Source organism: Lissotriton vulgaris, chromosome 8 (genome assembly GCF_964263255.1).
Source record: "Lissotriton vulgaris chromosome 8, aLisVul1.2, whole genome shotgun sequence".
Classification (NCBI taxonomy): domain Eukaryota; kingdom Metazoa; phylum Chordata; class Amphibia; order Caudata; family Salamandridae; genus Lissotriton; species Lissotriton vulgaris.
Genome location: NC_141696.1, coordinates 52529151 through 52551491, shown reverse-complemented (window position 1 = coordinate 52551491; position 22341 = coordinate 52529151). Strand labels below are relative to the sequence as shown.

The 22341-nt window shown below is 48.4% G+C and overlaps 1 protein-coding gene across 1 annotated transcript in view; it reads left to right on the top strand.

The window, feature by feature from the left end:
* LOC147693361 (transient receptor potential cation channel subfamily M member 2-like) overlaps positions 1 to 22341 on the top strand; it is a 1943547-nt gene that overhangs the window by 650541 nt on the left and 1270665 nt on the right. Inside the window, exon 12 of the mRNA XM_086933684.1 lies at positions 40 to 150. Coding sequence (XP_086789810.1) covers positions 40 to 150 — 111 coding nt within the window. The remainder of the gene's footprint in view (positions 1 to 39; positions 151 to 22341) is intronic.

Here is a 22341-nt window from a genome sequence, read left to right as displayed (position 1 = left end):
AAAGTATGAACGTGGCTGTAATTCTTTTGGGATCCTCAGATCACTGGAATAACGGAGGCTGAAATCTACGCTCAGTACCCTGCGCGGGATCTTCTAATCTGGGCCATCATTCAGAAATTCTGGGATCTGGCTGATGTTTTCTGGGCACAGGTAAAGAACATAACTGTCTTCTTTAAATAACAAATGTCTCATTGGGAACTGTGAAGCTGTAACTTAGTTTAATTTGGTAGGTAAAAATTATATTGATCCTAAAAGTTGGAATTGGTGGAAATTGCATTGATTTGATGCATTTATTTTTTTGCTTGACAATAGTGATGTGGGTATTGTGATGAAATGTTGTTAAAGTTTGTCATACTAAACTGGCTTAATATGCACTTCTCTCTGTATTTCTGAAGCCACGCTAGAACATTTAGCACTAACCTACATTTTTCAGATGATATCCATACAAGATAAGTACATGATGCTCTAGTTTCCCATTTGATCCATAACTGGGATTGTTACTCTTGTTCTGCGTTTCTTTTTACAGCAATTAATTTAGCTTTAATTTCATTATATGCTTTATTTTTTTACAAAACTCACCAGAGGGCTCTCAGGTGTATTACAGAATTTGTAGTTCAAACTCGTCATTGGATTCCTTAGGATCAATTAAATTGATTGACAATTGTATATATTTATATATTGAGTAGTGTATTCCAAGTTCCACAGTGATTGCCTCACAATAATAGACCTGCTTCCATGCTCAAGTGAGCTAATTTTCTGAGTGATTTGATTGAGGTGTAGTGCGAGCAAGGAGGTCAGAGCAGAGTACTGTCAAAGTGTTTGTTCATTCTGAAATTTGAGGGGGGTTTACTTGGTAAGCTTGGACTAGTGGGCCCTAACTGTGGGGGTTGGGATCTCATGTCTCTGATGTCCTGGAGACCGCCCCATTATGTCTCTGGAAACCTTGCTGTGAGCAACCACTTTAGCATTTGACTGTTGGTGATAACAATGGTGAGCAGCAACAGACTTCTCAAAGAAGAAGTGTTGGCATCCTCAAAGCTCAAAACTCACCAGTCACCTAGCAGAACAATAACTGATCATCAGACCCAGTGCTTTATGAAGAAAAATATTTTATTAAATCCATAAACTAGTTACTGCAAGAGTAGTAGTGAACAGGCACAATTTATTGAATTTGGCACCGTGGCTACTATAACTCATTTTGCTGTTCACTCTTCTCCCTCTGAGTTTCCCTCTTTCTCCAACAAGGCAGTTCTGCCTTCTCGGTAAGAAAGTGTCTTTCTGATAGAGACATCTAGCCACAGATTCCTTACCTTTTAATTTCCTAGGCGTCAGGCTGGATCTGGAAGACTTTTGCTCGAACAGTACCCTTGCACCTTTATAGGTTCTCGATCCAGGTCAAGAGGAAGGTTCAGGCACCGCTCTGGGAGTCCTAAACCCTCGTCCTCCCACTCGAACTCGTCGAGTTGGTCAGGTAAGAGGCATAATAAACACAAAAAGTCAAAGCGGGCTTCAACTTTTCCCCATCTGTTAGCCAATGTGATGGAGTAGTATGGATGGTCTAGGGCTCGTTCTGTGGAAACTGCCCCTGTGTTGGCTCCACACTTCTCTGCCTCTCCAGGACCTGGAGCGACACCTGCCCAGTTTAAAGAATGTTATGGCCCATGTACCTCTCATTTGGGCAACCTTACCCTCCTGGCCTGCCTTTGGGCCCCAGGGGTTCAGAGGTGGCTCCCTCGGTCTCTGTGCCGACTGCTCCTTTCCCTGGTCCCTGCGCCAAGACTCCTAACACTGCCTGTGCTCCCTGGCAGCACCACCCCGATTCTTATCCCTGACGACCCAGAGCAGTATAGATGCCTACCAATGCTGATTCTGGAGCCCATGGCACCCTTGGGCCAGAGGTCACTTTCACTGCCTTATTTTGAAGGGCTAGGAATGGACAAAGATTATGAGGGCTCACTTGAACCATTAAAGAAGCAGCCTGAATTCGAAAGGACTGAGTATGAGGAATTGGATGAGGCTAGTGGACTGCGCACCTTTCCAGATTCTGGCCTGCTTTCTCCCCCTAACTTGGCTATGGAGGAAGGAGCTTCATTTGCTATGGTGGTGAGGTGGGCAGCTGAGGTCCTGAACCTTCAGCTCCCTTTGGTGGAAGTCAAGACGAACATCTTGACAGAGGTCCTGTAACCGGGTGTCTCCTCCGCGGAACCCCTCCTGCCTTTAAACAAGGCCTTGACTGATGTCCTTCTGGGAACCTGGTCCAAGCCCAGCACGTGGGCTCCTGTGAATAGGACAATCACCTGCCTGCTATCACCCTGCACCGGGTGACTTAAAATTCTTCCCAAACCACCCTACCCCTAAGAGCTTGGTGGTCAAAACTTCTACCTCACAAGGTGCATTACCTTTCGCACCCCCAACAGGGAATCCAAGAGGCTGGATAGTTAGGGCAAGAAAAAATGTTCTTCCGCCAGCCTTGCATTGTGGTCGGTGAACACTGCATGCCTACTGGCCCGTTACTCTACTCCTTGTGGGAAATGGTTGTGCAAGTGCTGCTTCTGGTCCCGGAGGAGGCCCGGGCCCTACTCCCAAGCAGTGTTTGATGGGAGAGATGCAGCAAAGTTTACTGTTCGCTAAGAGCTTGACACGACCGACTTGCTGGGCAAAGAGATGTCATTGAGCAGGAGTTGGCATCCTGGATGTCCACCAACTGCCTCAAATTAAATGGCAGTAAGACCGAGGTGCTCGTGGTGGGGGGGAGCCCATCTGTGTGGTCGTTGGCGTGGTGGCCCGCCTGCCTGGGAGAGACTCCTACTCCCTGTCAGGAAGCCAAGAACCTCGGAGTTTGGCTTGATGCTGATCTGTCCTTTGGTCCTCAGATAGGCCGTGTGGTGGGTGTTTGCTTCAACGTCCTAAAAAATCTGCGGAAGGTTTTAGATCTCCTTCCCACATCTGCCCGTAGGACGCTGGTGCATGCCCTCGTCACATCGCGCCTGGACTACGGCAACCTACTGTACCTGGGAGCAACTAGTAAGGTATTAAATCGCCTCCAGGTACTGCAGAATGCGGCAGCTCGCCTCATTGTGAAGTATCCTAAAAGACAGCTCTTCAGACTCTTCATTGGTTTCCAGTGAAGAGCAGGGTCGAGTTTAAGGCCCTTTGCACCTGCCATCGAATCCTCAATGGGAAGGCACCAGCACCACTCCAGAGTCTAGTTACCAGATACGAACCTATGCGAGCTCTGCGCTCCTCCCATGGTGGCCTACTAAAGGTCCCTAGGATAAGAAAGGCTCGCACTGGAGGCAGATCTTTTCGCTACTTGGTGGCGAAAGGCTGGAACGCTCTACCTCTGGACCTTCGTCTAGAACCGTCTGAATCCGGCTTCAGGAAGAAGCTAAAAACACACCTCTACACACGGTAAATCGAGCTGACTCTGCGGCCTGCTTGCATGAGGTTTTTCTGTCTTAGTGCGGGGACACGCCATTTGAGCGTAACCAGGCGCTTTACAAAACTCCCTTATTATTATTATTATTATTATCGACTGTGGCTGTTCGACATCACACCCAGCTGAGACCTTCTGGCTATTCTGGGGATGTTCAGGTGTCCCTTCTGGACATTACCTTTAATGGCATCATTTTCTTTGGAGACAAGGCAGACATGGACGTGGAGCACTTTAAGGACTCACAGGCCACTGCCAAGTCCTTAGGCCACCCATCCCCCGTCTGCCTTTTGCGGCCACAAAAGGGACTTTCAGCTGCACCAGTCATATCCCGGCCACAAGACTGCGCTCAACAACCTCTGAGCTGCCATGGGTGTGGTTCCTTTCGACTCTATGGGTCGAGCGGCTAGAGGTCGAGTCAATTCACCCCACCCCCTGCAGCCTCTAAACCTTCCTTATATGGCCCTTCAAGATCATGTGCGGCCAGTTGGTGGCAGGATCAGCCATCCCTTCCACCACTGGCAAAAAATTACATCGGACAGCTGGGTTCTTCAGATAGTCCAAAGGAGCTATTCCCTCCCCTTCAAGACTACTCCTACCTCCATGCCTTCGGCGTACAGAGGACCATCTGAACTTGCTTCAGGGCGAAACCAGGACTCTCTTGGCCAAGGGAGCCTTAGAGAGTATGCCGGTGTCAGAAGTAGGATGTGGTTGCTATTTCTGCTACTTTCTGGTCCAGAAAAAGGACAAGGGCTCTCTTCCTATCCTAGTACTGCAAGGCCTCAACTACTTCCTCAAAAAGGCAAATTTAAAAATGCTCACTCTGGCTGACGTCTTTCCTGCCCTAGACCCCAGAGACTGGGTAGTAGCGTTGGACTTGCAGGACAGCTATTTTCACATTCCTGTCCTGCTTGCTCATCTGCTTTACCTGTTGTTCACGGTAAGCCACAAGCACTTTCAGTTCATGGTGCTCCTCTTTGGCCTTACCAGCACCTCTTGGCTGTAAAATTGGGAAAACATGTGTTGGGGCCCCCCTTTTTTCTCATCTCCTGCTTGATGGATCCCCCCAAAACTTTCACCACTGCAGCTAGCCGAACCTAAAAGGGGAAGTTCTGTGAAATTTTCATGGAGATCCATCATGCGGCGCCAAAGTTATTGGCAAAACAAAAAACGCTTTCCTGTGGAAACTTTGGTCCCAACTATAACTACCTATTGGCGACAACTGAAAGAAAAAAAAGTAATAGGAAGATATAGTTGGATGATATTTTCAGTTAAAACATACCTTTTTAAACCATCAAATCATACCCTAAAGTACCTATAACTGGCGCTCCCACCATGCACAGTGATGTCAGCAATGATGTCATTTCAGATGTTGCAGTGAAGTTCTCAATGACATCATAGAACACGTTATGAGTGAGGTAGTGTATGATGTAATTAGCAGTGCATGGTGATTGCGTTTGTTATAATTACTTTAGGGCACAAGTTATACATACTTTCCCATTCGTTCAAAACTGCATGCATTCTTAATTTAAAATGGTACATTTTAATTGACATTTTAAAGGAATAGCCCTTTAACTTTCATTTTTTTCAGTGAATTTCAAATTTTTATGGGGGTAAACTAAGATGGTATTACAATTCCTAATTATAACATCACTTTAACCTTTTTTATTCAGTCATTTTGTTTTTCACATAAAGTATGATGTCAATCGCCCGGCGTGGGGTTGGGCACAGGCTAGTTCCTGCAACTGACCCTCTGCCGTGCATAGTTCGCTATGTCGTGTAACAATAAAAAGGGTGTCTTTTAAGTAAGACAAACCTACAGACCTAAAGGCTTTGTCAAAGGCTAGAAATACCAAAATTAAATTAAAAACAGTCTTTTCTGAACATTTTCAGGTCACAAAGTACAGCCATAGAATTAACCACAAGGCACCCCCGTACTCCAATTAAAGAACATATAGCAGGGGGCGCTAGAGGGCGCACAAGCGGAATGGCTGCTTAGTCTCGCAGCTCCCGCTCCTTGGGACACTATCCTTCTGTTATCCTCTACCAAAGGGATCTAAAACGGCCTGAATTCCTGACGAGTTGCAGCAAGACATCCATCCCTGCACTCGGTCCAAGTCTGGTGACGCTGGGGGACCCGTGGCCGGAGCGGTGCCGAGTTGAAAACCTGCCGATAGTTGCTGCGGAGCGGTGGGGTGCGCGAGTCCGGCCTCACAGGACTACTACAGGCTGGGGATTGCCACGAGGAACTAGGCCTCTCCCCGAGACGACTGGCGGACCTCCTGGACGGACCTTCTCCGGCAGACCCGCGATCGGGGTGAGTGGCGGTCTGCTCGGCGGTGCGGGGACCCCCCCGCCCCCCCCTCCCCCGCTGCGTTCGCCTCTCCCGCTGGTGGAGCTGCCACTGCCCCTTGGCTGCCAGGACACAGACATCTCACTGCCTGCTCGGCCCCCGGAGAGCGCTGGACCCGCCCGGTAGGGACGGGAACGGAACAGTGCATTTCTGGCTCATATCCGCCGTGCTATCAGTCAAGAGCCTTGAGGGAGAGGGTCAATTTTCCTACCTAGTCACAATTTAGAGGTGGAATCTACAGGCGAACAAATCCGGGATATAAGCAGCACCGTCTCATCGGTCGCCGAGGAGATGCCAGACTGATAGAATGAGGCCTCACTCGCCACTGCGACCAAGTAGTCAAATGGAAGGAGAGAGAAAAGATGTTTAGGCTGTGAGAAGTTGCTCAATTGACAGAACTGCTGTCTCTCCCCCTTATATTATGCATGGTGAAATAGAAGCATGTCTTTGATTGATTGATTGAGTGCACTACCCGGCGTGGGGGTTGACCCTTGGACCTGGGCTCTCGAGCTTGCTGCCACCCCTGCACTGAGCCTCGGCCGGCCCTGGCCACCAGCATAGTGCTTACCATCGGGACGCTGTCCCCTCGCTGCCGGGAGACTGCACCTTCCACGTTGGGGAGGCTGGAACCCACCTCGCTCCCCATTCGCCTGCCTGGCGTCCCTCCCACGTGCCACCAACCGTACATTGCGAGGTGGCCTCATTGTGGATAATCCGGATAGAGCATCACACCTGCGTGGCACACCCCCGCTGAGGTCCAGCTGCCCTGCATCCCACACACGCCTGGAACTGTCGTGCTGCCACCCTACACAGCGACGCTAGTGTGCTGGACCCCACCACTATTGCCATTGGGACTTCGCTACCTCCCCTCCCAGCCACCAGGCCGCGCGGGCCTGTACGATCTCACCAGGTCCCTGAACTTCCACCGCCTGGACCCTTATTGCACTTTTGGGACGTTGCCCTGCCTCACCCGCGCTGTGGCCCTACATCCTGGGGATACTATCCTAGCCAGACAGCCTGTGGCGCCCCTGCCCCTTGCGCTTCTGGAATTTCGCGCCCCGGCGCCATCATGGTGCGACCGGAGAACCGCCAGACTAAGCTCAGCTTTGACACTGCAAAAAAAGGCGCGAAATCGACGCAGCTGGACCCGGACCCTGGCACGTCGTCCCCGAGGGCCACCGTCCCCGCAGCTAAAGACACTGACCTGTCCGGCCTGATACAAGAGATGCGCCAGGGATTCGCCACTGTTGTAGAAAAGGTCGACGGGGTCACCGCGCGGCTGGACGCACTGGTGCACAAGGTGGACCGTCATGAGGAACGCCTTACGGCTGCGGAGCAACGTATCTCTGATACCTCAGACGTTGCCACATCTCACACCACTCAACTGTCCAGGATGGACAACCTCCTCCGGATCATAGCAGCCAAAAATGAGGATTTGGAAGCCCGTAGCCGCCGAAACAACATACGGGTTACCAATGTTCCGGAATCCACAGATACGGGCAGAATGGAGCTGAACGTAGAGAAGCTCCTCAAAGGGGCCATCGGTGAGGACGCTTTCTCGCCCCAGTTTATCGTCGAGAGGGCACACCGCTCCTTGGCGCCTATGCCCAAACCTGGCCTTCCTCCGCGCCTCATCATTGCTCGGCTGCTAAACTACCGCGACCGGGACACTGCCCTCCGGGCAGCCCGATCCCAAAGTTCGCTACAGTATAATGGAGTCACCTTCTCCATCTACCCAGACTTTACGCCAATGGCGCAGGAGGAGCGGCGCAAGTTCCTCCCGGTGAAGAAAAAACTATGTGAGGCTCAAATTGACTACGCACTTTTATACCCTGCAAAGCTGCGAATCACCCACCAGGGCAAGCAACGGTTCTTCACCAAACCACAGAAGGTGGAAGACTTTCTCAAATCGCTCCGGAGAGCACGTAGAGAAGACCGGGATGCGGAGGAGGAACGCGACGACGCAGACTTACCCCCGGCGCCCCACGGAGACTGACTGTTGATCTTTGCTATGCTGCACACCCTGCCTATGTCTACTTGTTCTCACCCCGAACATTGATGCACGGACAAAAAGATACTGTATGGACAAGGACGCCGCATGGACTCTTCATCCCTATGGTAACGTAACCCAAGGACCACATTCCTGGCCCTAGACTCCACCGGGGGCGGCACAGATACGGAGCTGGGGCCTAGGAGGTGGCTGTGCGTACTCTATGTCTTACCCCCACTGGGAGATCCCCTTTGACTTGCTGGAGTTCCAGCTATTCACGTTGTTTGAGTTGGGGAAGGGGGGAGGGGGGAGGGGGGCTGGGTGGGAGTATTTGGCTACTGGCATGATTGGGATGCTGGGGTGGGAGGTGGGGAGGGGTGTTCTTTTCTTTTTTTTCTCTTTGAGGCACTCATTTCTTAGACTGTATGCTTGGCTTATACCTCGTTGTGAGCACCGATGCTATGGTGCGGAGGTGATATATCCGTGCTGCTTAAGCCGGCGCTGTTATAGTTCTTGTTGTGCTATCCATGGCCACTCCAGCAGCTAACACGCAAATAACTTGTTTATCCTGGAATGTAAGAGGGTTGAACAATGCCAGAAAGTGCCGTGATGTCATAGCCTATCTTGATAGAAGTCACGTACAAGTCGCTATGTTACAGGAAACGCATCTGTCACCACAGGGCGGGACGTCATTCGCGAGTAGGTGGGCCGGAGAACGAGCTTTCTCCTCCTACTCCACCTATTCGAGGGGAGTCGCTATCCTCATTGCCCGCAGGATACCCTTTCAAAAGTATGGAGACTTACTCGACCGGGAGGGCAGATATGCGCTACTGTGGGGCAGGATAGGCCGAGATACCTTCACATTTGTAACCATGTACGCGCCTAATGTTGACACACCAGCCTTTTTCACTGCTCTCTGGGGGAAAATCCTCTCCATTGCATCACGACACATAGTTTGGGGAGGGGACTTCAATCTAGCGATGCAACCACTGTTGGATAGAGCGGATGGGGTCTGCACCTACAAGCCCAGAGCACGGGAGGCACTGGAGGGTATCGTTGAAGAGGGCGGACTGCTGGACGCCTGGCGGCACTTGCACCCCCTGGGACGGGAGGGCACACACTTTACATCATATACCGGGACTTGGGCACGGCTAGACTATTTCCTCATCACAAGAGATGTCGCTGTCGAATTGGTGGGGGTTCGTCATCTGCCGAGGACGTACTCTGATCACAGCCCTGTCTTGCTCCACTTTCGTACACCCGGCTGGGACAGCTCCCGGCCGCAATGGAGACTTCGCCCTAATATCCTCCTTGATAACCTGTTTCGCACTGAACTAGGGGAAGAGGTCGCGGATTTCTTCACTAGGAATAAGGGATCGGTAGACTCAGTTGAGCACATATGGGAGGCATTCAAGGTCACGATCAGAGGGTATTGCATCTCCAAAGGCCATGGCGTGCTACGCACCATCCTTGCATCACTCAGCACACTGGAGAAAGAGCTGCGGGAACTGGAACTGCGAATGGTATCCGACCCCAGCCCCGACTTACAGGCCAAATTTAGGGAGACACTGTCACGATATGAGGAGGAGGCTGCGCGGGAAGCGAAGTTTAGGGGAAAACACTGGCAGGCCCGTAAATATTGCGAGGGGGACAGGCCCGGGAAGGTGCTAGCTACGATTACACAACCACCACGAGCTCATAACACCATACTAGAACTCACCGACACCACTGGCACTGCTATTAGGGACTCTGATGCGATCCTCGACACCTTTGTGGCACACTATCACTCACTCTACACCTCCATCGTAGGGCCTGACGTATTCTATGCCGACTACCTCAGCGATGTTGCGCTGTGTTGGCTTAGCGACGGCGATAGAGAGTTCCTCGCAGCTCCGTTCGAGCAAGACGAAATACGCGAGGCCATTATGTCCCTCAAGAATGGCAAAGCCCCTGGGCTCGACGGCATACCGGCCGAATTCTACAAGGCTTATATTGATATCATGTCCCCGGTACTCAGCGAGGTCTTCTCGGAATCCTTGGGAGATGGAGTACTCCCTTGCTCCATGCGCGAGGTGGTGATTACCTCCCTCCTTAAGCCCAATAAGGACCCCAAATCCTGTAATTCCTATCGTCCGCTCTCCCTCCTAAATTGCGACGTCAAAGTACTTGCTAAGGTCTTGGCCACCCAGCTGTCGCTGTTAATGACCAGACTCGTGCTGCCCGACCAATCGGGATTTGTGGCGGGTAGGTCTACCTCCCATAACCTCCGCACGCTCTTTTCCCTACTCCGCACGGTACGCCCTGACACGCCCGTGGCGGCCATTTTCCTGGACGCAACCAAGGCGTTCGATTCTGTCGAATGGCCGTACCTGTTCTCTGTGCTGGCTGCTATGGGATTTCCTAAACTATTTATATCCTGGGTCCACCTGCTGTATACTCGCCCTATGGCAAGGGTACTGATCAACGGTCATCTGTCACAGCCCATCGCACTAACCAGGGGTACGAGACAGGGGTGCCCTCTCTCTCCCCTACTGTTCGCCATCGCTGTCGAACCTCTCGCCTGTAGGCTGCGTCAGCTACATCGCGGCTGCGCAGTGCAATGCCTGCAGCGCCAAATTGATGTGTCACTCTACGCGGATGACATCACGTTATATGTCAAACATCCTGAAACATATCTCAACCCGTTGCTTAGGGAGTTTGTTCTGTATGGAGGAATGTCCGGAGTCCATATCAACTGGTCCAAGTCGCAACTTTTCCCCCTGACCGACGCAGTGACTGACTTCCCCCTTGATTACCCACTAGAGGTGTGTCGGTCCGATCTCCACTACCTTGGGGTCTGCATTTCAAGAGACAGAGACGAGACGCTGCGATCCAACTATGGTGTAGCGATAACCAAACTTGTTGCTTCAGTGGACCGCTGGATCGCCCTGCTGCTTTTCATGGCCGGGAGGGCGTCGCTCATAAAAATGGTGATACTCCCTCGCTTCCTTTATCTCTTTATCAATATACCGTACTTCCCTGGCGCTAATTTCTTCCGAACCCTGCGGTCGGAGCTGCGACGGCTCTTCTGGGGAGGCAAGAACCCCCGACTCAAGTGGTCAACAATTACCCTCCCCTATGAGAAGGGAGGATTCGATGTCCCTGACTTCGAGGCCTACTATCAGTGTGCGCAGGCGCAGTTCGCTTACCACTGGATGGGTCCTACTCCCTTTATGCCGCATGTAGCAGTGGAAGATTGGATCGTACATCCCCTCCCGCTTAATGGTTTGCTTCACTGTCCTGAATCTGTCATTACTACACCGAATACGTCGGTCTCATGCACATTAGATGCATGGCGCCGCATTACCAAGAAATTGGTTTGTAAATTTCTCTACTCGCCCAAGCTACCGCTCACGTATCACCCCGATCTTACCCTTTTGGGGGAACTGGGCTTTCGCAACCTCTGTGCAAAGCTGCGAGTTTCTTGCTGGGGAGACCTATTCTCCAATGGCACCTTCAAGTCAGCTGACCTGTTCTTTGCTGCACAAGACCGCACTCCTCTTGACCTCTTCTACTATGTGCGACTACGGGCGGGGATGAGCGACATCCTGCCAGACTTTCCCAGCGAGCCGGATACCCTACCACCGCTACACCTTTTATTAAGCTCACAGGATGGGGCCCACCTGGTCTCCGGCCTTTATCGTCGACTCAGGGGAGCTGTCCCGGTGTCTGAGTCCAATGCGCGGCTGCGCTGGTCTGCCGAACTCGGTCTCGACATATCAGATGAGCAGTGGGATCGCTGCTGCGCGCTCACCTCCCGCATTTCTGCAAGCAGCAGATTAAAGATCATTCATTATAAATACTTGCAGCGAGTATACTACACGCCAGCGAGGAAGCGGCGCTTCGGACTGACAGATGATGACCGCTGTGAACGCTGCCATGTCGCTGGAGCCGACTATCTCCACTTGGCGTGGGCATGCCCCCAGGTGGCGGACTTCTGGCACCAGGTGCTGGATGCTCTTGCGGAGATGGTGGAAGAGCCAATGCCTTCCGACCCAATGGTGGCCCTACTCGGGGACACTGTACGTTTTCCTAGATCTTGCCGGAAATTTGTTGACACTGCGCTCCTGCTGGCCAAGAGACGCGTGGCGTGCCGATGGGGACGGGGCAGGGCGCCCAAATTTAAGGACTGGCTGGGCGATTTAACATACTGCCAAGATCAGCATACGACATTTGCTGAACTGCTGCCCATTTCGAGTCGCCCCGGCGACATCTGGGGCCCACTGATGCGATATCTCCTCGCACGCTCAGACGATGCGAGCCAGGCGGACGATCAACCCATCATAGGTTAGCACACTGTTCCATTACTGGACCTAGCTGGGGACCCTACTTCCACGCGCATGCCTCCTCTCTTGATTATCCAAATAGGGCCCCCCCCCTAGACTCGACCACTGCTCACTTGTCGGCCTCCCCCTCTCCCCCCTGACTCTATGCTCCGCCGGCACCGTGGCTATGCTCCCTTGGCTTACCACCACTCGCCCTTGCTTTCACACAGACTCACCTATGCCCTGCTGGCACTATGTCGAGACACCCACTGACGGTTGCCTCTCTAGAGCCCCGCACCCGACCTAACCTCCGCCTACCGGAGGCCCTCTTGCTGGACTGATTGTGACCTGCACACACTCATAACCACGCCTCCGCTCACATGGCACGCCACACCGATGCACTGCTACTTAACTGACCATGATGCAGGACTCGCTTCATATTTCCTACACTGTTGGGTACTGTTGTTAAGTTGTTTTATTACACACCAAAAAACGGAGGGGGGAGAGTTTTTCTTTCTTCTCCAATAGAAAACTCTGTTCTGCTGCTGCTCATCCTCTCTTATCATGCCACATCGGAGAAGTGCCCCCACTACATTCCTCTTACGTATTGCCGCCGGGCCTCCGGGATGCCGGCAACAAGGCTGTGTACATTTCTGTTTTTTGGTGCTGCCGACCTCCGGGTTGTGGGCATGACAAGCTGTGTGACATGTCTCCAATTACACAATAAAGCAGAGTTGAACTCCAAAAAAAAAAAAAATAACATATTGCTCCAGCTCGGAGTGCTTAAAAAATATGGCATGCACCCCTGGGGTTATTGATTCAAGAAGTGTTACCACAAAACTGGCCCCAGTATGCTTGTTTCCGGTCCAGGGAAGACATGACTTGGCAGTTCAGGCTGGACTGTTCCCACGAGGCACGGCGTCAATACTGATTTGCATATAGCTTTGTCTAAATTGGGGTGGCAAAGTGAGCTAAAGAACGATGAATGATTCAAACCATATCTGTGACTGGGGGTGAATGTCTGAAAAGTCTCAGCGCTCCATCCATCATCTCCTTGTGTTTGCGTTATTGATTCAATGACCAAGGAGACTTACTGTGTTTTTGTTAATGTTGGTGGGGAGCTACTGCGCTCCCGGCAGGCCTCCACAACATTAAAAAGAATGGTTGGTGGTGCCCCTGCCCCTTCTAGGACAGCACATACAGCCAGTCACCCATAAACGCAGGAGGGCCAGGGTGATATTCATATCTAACAATGCCATGGAGAGTATCGTATAGAGAATAAACAGTTTCATGAATCATACAGTTATTGAAATCAATGTATTGTATATATAAATGAATCGTACAGGGAGATATGACCACTAATAATTAATTAAGCTGTCCAAATTACAGCAGCACCACTCATTAATTGGAAAAGGAGTGCTCAATGTGCAAAGTGAATACACAGTGCTTGTGAACTTTGTATGGGCTGTGCATGCGCTAGGATACCTTACCCGGTGATTAGCTGCGCCTTATAAATCCTGATTGATTAAAGGTAATACACAAAGAAAATATAACAACGGCGAAAAGAAAATAGTAATCCAATATTGTGCATGATAAAGTAACGTATCAAAAGTTCATAGATGTGTCATTGCACAATATTGATTTTTTTCAGACAAACAACTGTCGACAGCGTCTCAACCTTCCACTATTTAACAGGTCATCATGAGTACAAAAGAGGAGGATGAAAAGTCAGATTATTGCCTGTATACAATTCAGAGGATAAGGTGAATCTGGTCAATTAATGACCAAAACCTTAAGGCATCCAGCAATACTAGTTATTGTGCAATGACAAGTCGACGATCAGTCACAAGACTAGCAAGATGACTTACGCAAAAATAGACCCTGCATAGACCAGATTGCATTACTTTGCATCATGATTGAGCAATTGATGGAATGGAACTCTCCCCACTATGTCATCTTTACCGACTATGAGAAAGCATTCAACAGCTTGGCCAGGGAGACCCTTTGGAAATTACTCCGAGACTATGGTGTGCCACATAAACTTATAAGATCAAAAGGAACTCTTAGGAAGGAATGACCTGCAAGATGGAGTGCAACTCATGGAAGCATTCGAAGTGAGGACCGGAGTCCAACAGGGTTATTTGCTATTGCCTTTTCTCTTCCTGCAGGGCATAGACTGAATCGTTAAGACATCCAAAGCAAGGAAAAGAAATGGGATCCAGTGGACACCTTGGATGTAGTTGGATGACCTGGACTTTGCAGATGACCTGGCCCTACTTTCCCATATGCAGATGCAGGAGAAGACGGACAAAGTAGCCGCCACATCAGCACAACTTGGTCTCAACATCCACAGGGCAAAAACCAATATCCTGAAGGTTAACATGGCCAGCACAACTTAAGTCATTTTGGCAGGCGATGCACTGGAAGCTCCAGAAACTTTCACCTACTTAGGCACAGTCATAGACAAGCAGAGTGATACAGATGACAATGTCAAGTCAAGAATCTGCAAAGCAACGACCGCCTTCATTTAGCTAAGGAAGATCTGGCGCTCCAAGGACCTAACGCTGTAAACCAAGATCAGGCTTTTAAATACCAACATAAAATAGGTCCTTCTGTATGGAGCAGGAACATGGAGGACAACTGCCACCACCAGCAACACAGTCCAGTCCTTCATCAACACCTGTTTGAGGAAAAGCCTCCATTTCTGCTGGCCAAACACCATCAGCAACAACGACCTCTGGCAACACTTTCCAACTCCCTGCTCACAAAGAAATCATGAAAAGACGATGGGACTAGATCGGTCACACCCATCACAAGGCTGCATCAATATCCACCAGATAAGCCCGCACATGGAACCCTCAAGGGAAAAGGAAAAGTGAACTGTTATGAAACACCTGGCTTTTAGACTTCAGCCTGACTGCAAGGAGATGGGTTACACCTTGAGTCAGATTGAAAGAAACGCCCAGGACAGAGTGTTGTGTTTCTATCTAGGTCCCTAATTCGATATTCCCAATTCATGCCCTTATGTGGTTATAACAAATAATATCCTTATAAAGGCATAGGAATCATATCCATATTTAGTAATAGCCCATGCAGTCCAAATACGGCAAGGCTACTCCCATAGACTCCTAGAAGGTACAACGCGTTCTTTAAACAAACCAAGCCTCCAGCAGCCCGGGAATTCCTCCTGCTTTTGTTTTGATGTGCACAAGAACTCCTGCAGTCCAGAAAGAACTGTTAGTTCTTAGTGACGTCTTATGTCCAACCTTACGTCAAACCCGGCACCTTTCAGGTATAAATATACCAATGTTGCCTTAAGGAAACACACGGTGGTTGGGAGCAGAGCGACGTTCTACTTGCCCGGGAGCCCAGCTGTTATGAGAGCCGAAGGAAACCGCCCCTCCCTTTGGCGCACTGAGAGAGACGCTGTCTTTTGCTCCAGCCGAAAAAATCCAGCTCTGGTGTTCCCAAGTCACCCTCGCGGGTTGCTGGAGTTCGAGTCCTGAGAAACAAGATACAAGACATCCTTCATTCTAGAACCAAGGTACGGAGCTGATTAAAACCTTAGAGAGAATTCTTGATTCAGATTCTTAGCAAAAAACCTAACTTAACTTAAGACTGCAACTTACTTACTCCTTCCCACGTATTAGGCTTAGGTCAGGTACACCGGGGTAGGCGTATCTTAGAAGCACCAGTTGAGTCAATGTTTTTATGTATGTATATATTTTCTCCATTTTAAAGTATCATATGGCTAAGAAACCATATCAATGCTTTTACAGTATTATTTCATAATACTACTTTTACTGTGCGTACTTTACTTTATGATAAGTATTGCAATTGTGGCAATTCATTTCTCTTGCATGAGAAAGAAGACTGCTCAATAAAATAACACCTTTTATTGAAAACGCCTGTCTCTCTATTTCTCTGCACTCTGGTGAAATTAAGCATGCACGATTGACTAAGTGAAATAGTTGTCTATTGTTTTCACATGACCCTGGAGATATACTCTTTATTCTGAGGAAACAAAGTTGTCATGTTATATGGTTGTCAGAAGCTAATCCCTTCTTGTCCGGATCAGGGAAGTTAACCCCTCCATATTCATTCGAGAAGGTTTCTAGTGACCTCTGAGATAGCTGGCAAAACTAATTAAGTCTAACATAGTCAGTAGAGACCTAGATGACCTCAGTCCTACGTCTACACTGCTGTTTATGTTATTCCAATGCGCAGAGCCTATTGGAAATATAGGAACTACACTACATGGCGCCCAACGTTTGGTAAGGCGATATTCTAATGCAAGACACTAGAGTAACTCAGTCGTGCTTATCACACAGACCCCTTTTTCACGTAAAAACTCCAATAGACGTCTGGAGTGGGTGAAAGGTTAATATCGGCCGAAACTTAGTAGGATGAGAATCCTATGTATTAGTTTACAGTATAGTCAATGTTGAAGGATACAGTGTTCCAAAATATTGTGCACCTAATCTTTGTTTCCTTGAAACTTGCTCTGCAACAAAAACTTTCTTTCAGTAAAATGGCAGAAAGTGAAGAAGAAAGAGAAAGAGAAGCCTTAGCAACTCAACTCTTAGCGGAAGACACAAGTCTCCGGCAAGATGACCCGAATGCTATAATCTTTCCGGTCAATATAAGAAAAACTATAACTCTTAAACCTATAGAAAATGGACTATCACCAAGAGGTGGTACGGTCATATTCGTGATAGAGGCACATGAGTAACGGCAGACAGAGGTATTCTATTCATGGATACATTTTCCAGCAGCACACGCTGCGACACAAGATTTCCACTATTACAAAATAGAGGAACCTCCAGATGTATACATTCCTTTCGAGGACGTTGAAATCCCACTAACTTACCAAGAGCACCTGCTCTGGTTTAATGGCGCCCTAAAACATCAAAATCACATCACCAGGCACGGTCCACTAGGTAGACTAGGAGCCACGTGGCCGGTTCTAGCCATCTACACACCACATTCCGACATTGAAACAATGTCAAGCGAAGAACTCCTAGTTAAACTAAAATAATTAACAAAGGCATATAGAGAATTAGTTGGCAATGGACGATATAGCGTACCTGCAGAAATGGAAGGAAACAGATATAACAGATCAACCATTTGAACTTGCCAGAATCATAGCAAAAATCCTATGAAGAACTATGAAGAGATAGTTTGGGTGGGAAACCAGAAAAAAACCCCAACTAACTGAAAATCCTGAAAAAACATTTATTAAAATTAATCTAAACACTCCAAAAAAGAGTTGGGATGGTAATAAACAATCAACTCCCAAGGAAAATCGATTCCAGTCCAGAGGAAGGTCTCCTCAACGGAGAGAAAGATCTCCTGGCCGAGGAGGCAAGTCTCCCCAGAGGGAACCCTCTGAGAAAAGATACAACCTTAGAGATAGGGACAAATTGAGAAAACCTGACATATATCAAGGTATTGATACAGGTCCCTCGATCTTTTCAGACTTCCTCACAGAAATCGGAAAGAAGAGGACGGTCAGAACACAAAGAAGAGCACGTCAAGTCCAAAGACCAGGAACCTGCTCATCAAAGTAAAAAATTACATTATCCAAAGAAGAAGGTAGCCAGTATTAAAATTAAACATGCTGAGGATTCTGAGGACACAACTGAAAAACGGAGAGTGGGCCCAGACAATGCTAGACAGCGCAGCAGAAGTGACCATAGCTCGCAAGATCCTGATGAATCTTCTGGAGACAGTGGACACGAATGAATACATTCAAGTGGAAACTGCAGACACCAGAGTTAGCAAACCCCATACATTATACAAAATAACATTATGCATGGAAGGGGACAAGACTAGGAAAGTGAGGGGTCTCTTTTGGGATAACCTTTCAAAAGGCTATGACATCCTGTTAGCTGAAAAAGACTGGCCACCAGAATTTGTCAGGGAGTGCCCTCATGGCAAAGAAATGATTATGCCTGCCTTCTCTAATCATATTCCAACACATACAAAATACACATTTGCAAGAAAATGGGCAGTGGCCCAAGCCGCTGCTTTATATAAAAATCATGTAGGATGGGATGAGGATTCTCCTCCCCACAAAATCCAGTTAAAAAATCAACCTACTGCACAAAGACAGTACCCAGTTAAACAAGAAGCTAAAAAACAAGTAAAAAAGATTTTAGATCAACTCGAATATCAGGGGGTGATTGAAACATGCACCTCAATATTGAACAATCCTTTGTTTCCTGTCACCAAACCAGATGATTCATATCATCTAGTTTTGGACTACAGACACCTAAACTCCTGCGGTAAATCATTTGCAGTACAAAACTCACACAGTGCAGCACTAATGAATAACATTGTGCGCAAAAAATATAAAACGACATTAGATATCGCTAATGGATTCTCCTGTCAAAACATTGCACCTGAAAGCAGGTATTTGACCGCTTTCTCAACAATGGGGTCGCAAAAACAATTTTGTCGACTCCCACATGGATTCAAGAATAGCCCAGGATTATTCTCAGCAAGGGTAACAGAGTTACTACAAATATATGATGATGAGGCATTATCCTATGTCGATGACAGCTATCTTACAGACGATGACCTGGAGACTCACTTAAAAAGAGTGAACACCATAATACTTGGGTTCGCATCAGAGGGTTACAAGTTCAACTTTAAAAAGTCAAGAATTGCCCATCTAACTGTCCTATTTTTAGGATATGAATTATCAAGTGAAGGCAAAAGCCTAACAGAAAATTTCTTAGAGAAGTGTGTAGTACTCCAAGCACCAAAAACGCTGAAGAACTTATAATCAATACTCGGTTTCCTGAATTTCAGAAGAACTTACATTCTAAATTATGCAGAGAGGGTTAAACCTCTCTATGAATTAATAAAACCTGATTTCAAACCAATAAATTGGACTCAGAAACACACAAAAATTTTAAGATCATTACAAACAGACTTGTTAGCTAAAACCAAATTGTAAACTCGCGAAAACGTGCGCAACCTTGTAATCCGAGTCATCCCAGGAAGATGCGGATTCAAGTACCTGACCTCTAATGAGGGAGAAACGGTACCAATAGCTTACAAATCACACTTGTACACACAAGATGAAATGAAATTCAGTTCAACTGAAAAAATTCTAATAACGGTCCAAACTGCTGTAGCAAAAGAAAGAGCCCTAGCCCAAGGCAAGAGAATATCTGTTTTAACAGCAGAATTAGCCTGTGAGGCATTAACAAGTCCACGCAATCTAAATGCAGTGGCATTAGATCAAAATGGATAGAATGGGAAAATTCTCTTGCTGCAGAAGACGTGAAATACTATTTTGACCAGAAAATGAAAAAACGAAACGATCTAGAATATGAACAAGAATATCCTCTGCCAATCGAAATTCTGCCTCTCGAACAATATACCTGTGTGATCTATATGGACAGATTTGCACACCATTACGACGTAGATAAAAAATCCTACAATGCAGCGTGTGCGATTGTTAAAGGTCGCTGGCGCTCTGGTAAATTCAGATCGATGATTACCAAAACTGAATCACTCAGAAACTGTTCAGCTCAGCGAGCTGAAATAAGATCTTTAAAGATGGCGCTTGAAAATGCGGATCGTGAATTCCCCACACTAATAGTGTGCAATTCATATTACTGCGTTCAGTCTTACATTGAATACTTGCAGAACTGTGTTCAAAACGGCTACAAAGATGACACAGGTGCCACAATAAAACATAAAAAGCTATGGGAACAAGTAGTTCTTTTGCAGAAAGAACTACAAAAGACTCACGTGATACATACACTGAGTCATCAACGTGATGGCGTTCACGTTGCAGGGAATTCATTGGCTAACAGAGCCACAGCGGCAGCGGTTCAACCGGCTTCTGTAGCCACAAAAAAGCGTTCAAAAAAACACATAGATGGAGAAACCATGCGGGCGGTAAAAGGGTGATTAAAAGGCGATTATGCAGCATTAACTCTCAACTATCCACTCAGTATACATACATCACTTCTACGCAACAGTGCGACGATCTGGCCACCTACTTTACAGAAAAGGTGAGAAAGATATATAACACCTTCTCTCATACCCCCCCTGTCTGCACTGGTGACCCCATTGAGGCTCACAAAGGCTCTAAGCTCACCCTCCTACCGGCTATCTCCCTTGAAAACCTAGCTACAATCTGCAGAAAGGTGAAATCGGGTTCTCCCTCAGACCCCATGAGACCAGCCCACTTTTTAAAAGCATTGGACTTCTTCCTACCTTCATTGGCCAAACTCCTTAATCTCTCCTTTTCATCAGTCACTGTGCCCACTTGCTGGAAACAAGCTTGGGTTACTCCCATAATTAAAAAACCCACGCTAGACCCTGCAAAACCGGAAAACTACAGACCAGTATCACTGCTTCCGTGGGTGTCTAAATTAGCTGAAGCGCATGCGAACGCCGTACTCACTGACCATCTGGCCAAAAATAACATCTTGGACCCCTCACAACACGGGTTCAGGCCTGGGCACAGTACGGAGTCCGCCCTTCTGGCAACCATAGAACATCTCCGGAGGATTATGGACACCGGCTGATACTGCTCGACCTCAGTGCAGCATTCGACACGGTCTCCCACGATATCCTACTGGGCCGCTTGGAAAGCACTGGGATCAGTGATCTGGCACTGGAATGGTTTTAGTCATTCCTCACGAGCAGATCCTTTCGTGTGTCAGCCCCCCCTTTTATCTCCCAACCCCATGCGATAGGCCAAAGAGTCCCACAGGGCTCTGCCCTTAGCCCATCCCTTTTTAACGTGTATATGCAACCTCTTGCGGCAGTGGCCAAAGAATGGAACCTCACACTGGTTTCTTACGCTGACGATACCCAGCTGGTTATCACCCTCACGGAGGCGCCCTTTGCCACTGCCACAAAATTTAGGGATGGGTTGGCTGCAGTCGCCAACTGGATGACTGGAAACTGTCTACAACTCATTGCAGGAAAAACCGAGGTGCTACTCCTGGGCAAGAACACCAGCGGTTGGAACGATCATTGGTGGCCCCCTTTGTTGGGCCCTACCCCCCCTCTGAAATCCCTGGTAAAAAACCTAGGAGTATGGCTGGACTCGGCACTAAATTACCAGTCGCACACAAAAAAAGTGGCAGCCACATGTATTGGGTTGCTGAGATGCCTTAGCCCCATCTTAGGCTTCTTTGACCCCAAGACAAGGCAGCTCATTGTCCAAGCCACCATCCTTGCCCGGCTGGATTATGCTAACGTCCTCTTACTGGGCGCTAACAAAGCTGAGATATCCAGATTCCAACGGATTCAAAACTCAGCAGCCAGGGCAATTGTAGGCCTGCCCAGAAGATACTCGGCCAGAACCACCAAACAGAGGCTCCATTGGCTGCCCATGGAAGCTCGCATCCAGTTCAAGGCTCTTACCATCGCCTTTAAAATCCTTAGAACTGATGGCTCCGAACTTCTCCGATCACTGCTGACACCTTATACCCCCCTACGCAATCTTCGCTCCATGGGCCAACACCTTGTTGTGATCCCCCGCACAAAGTTCTGCCGAATTGGAGATCGCTCCTTCAGAGTAAGAGGAGCAAAATTATGGAACTCCCTGCCCCTCCACATTTGTTGCCTCACCAATCTGTCCGCGTTTCACAAAGCAGTAAAAACGCACCTCTTCCCTCCTCTGTAGTCTCGTCCCCCTCCCCCCCCTTCCTCAGTTGGTTATGCTTTAGTTCTTAGCGCCGGGACGCCCCGTTGCTGGGGCAGCTGTCGCGCTCAACAAAACTACTAACATAATAACATAACATTGATGCAAACTCCGTTCCTTTTGCTCAAATCCCTGGAGTGGGGGATAGAGTAATTCCAAACACGAACCGGAGAGTTTTCTTGATTGAAGACGCACACATGGGATTGGGTCTAAGGCACCAAGAGATCTTGAAATCTCTAATAAAATTACAATCAGAATACTGGTGGCCGGGGATGAGCTTGCAAATTTACAAATTTGCAATGGATTGTCCAGACTGCAACAGAGATCGCAGTTGTGAACCGGACCAGACTATTGCCAGGACACCTTTATTAGAAAGCATCAGGCGATCTATACGCAGAAATCCAGCCGGAGACATGCGACCCCATAATTATTAAGACTAGATTCACTAAAAATGTAGACCCCAGCGCTCGGATGACACCAGAACTGTTATAAAAGATTTGCGAGTCTTTATCGGCGCATACGCAATTGGCATGCTACATTCTGACCAGGGTCCTGCGTTTAGCTCTCGGGCTTACAAGGAGG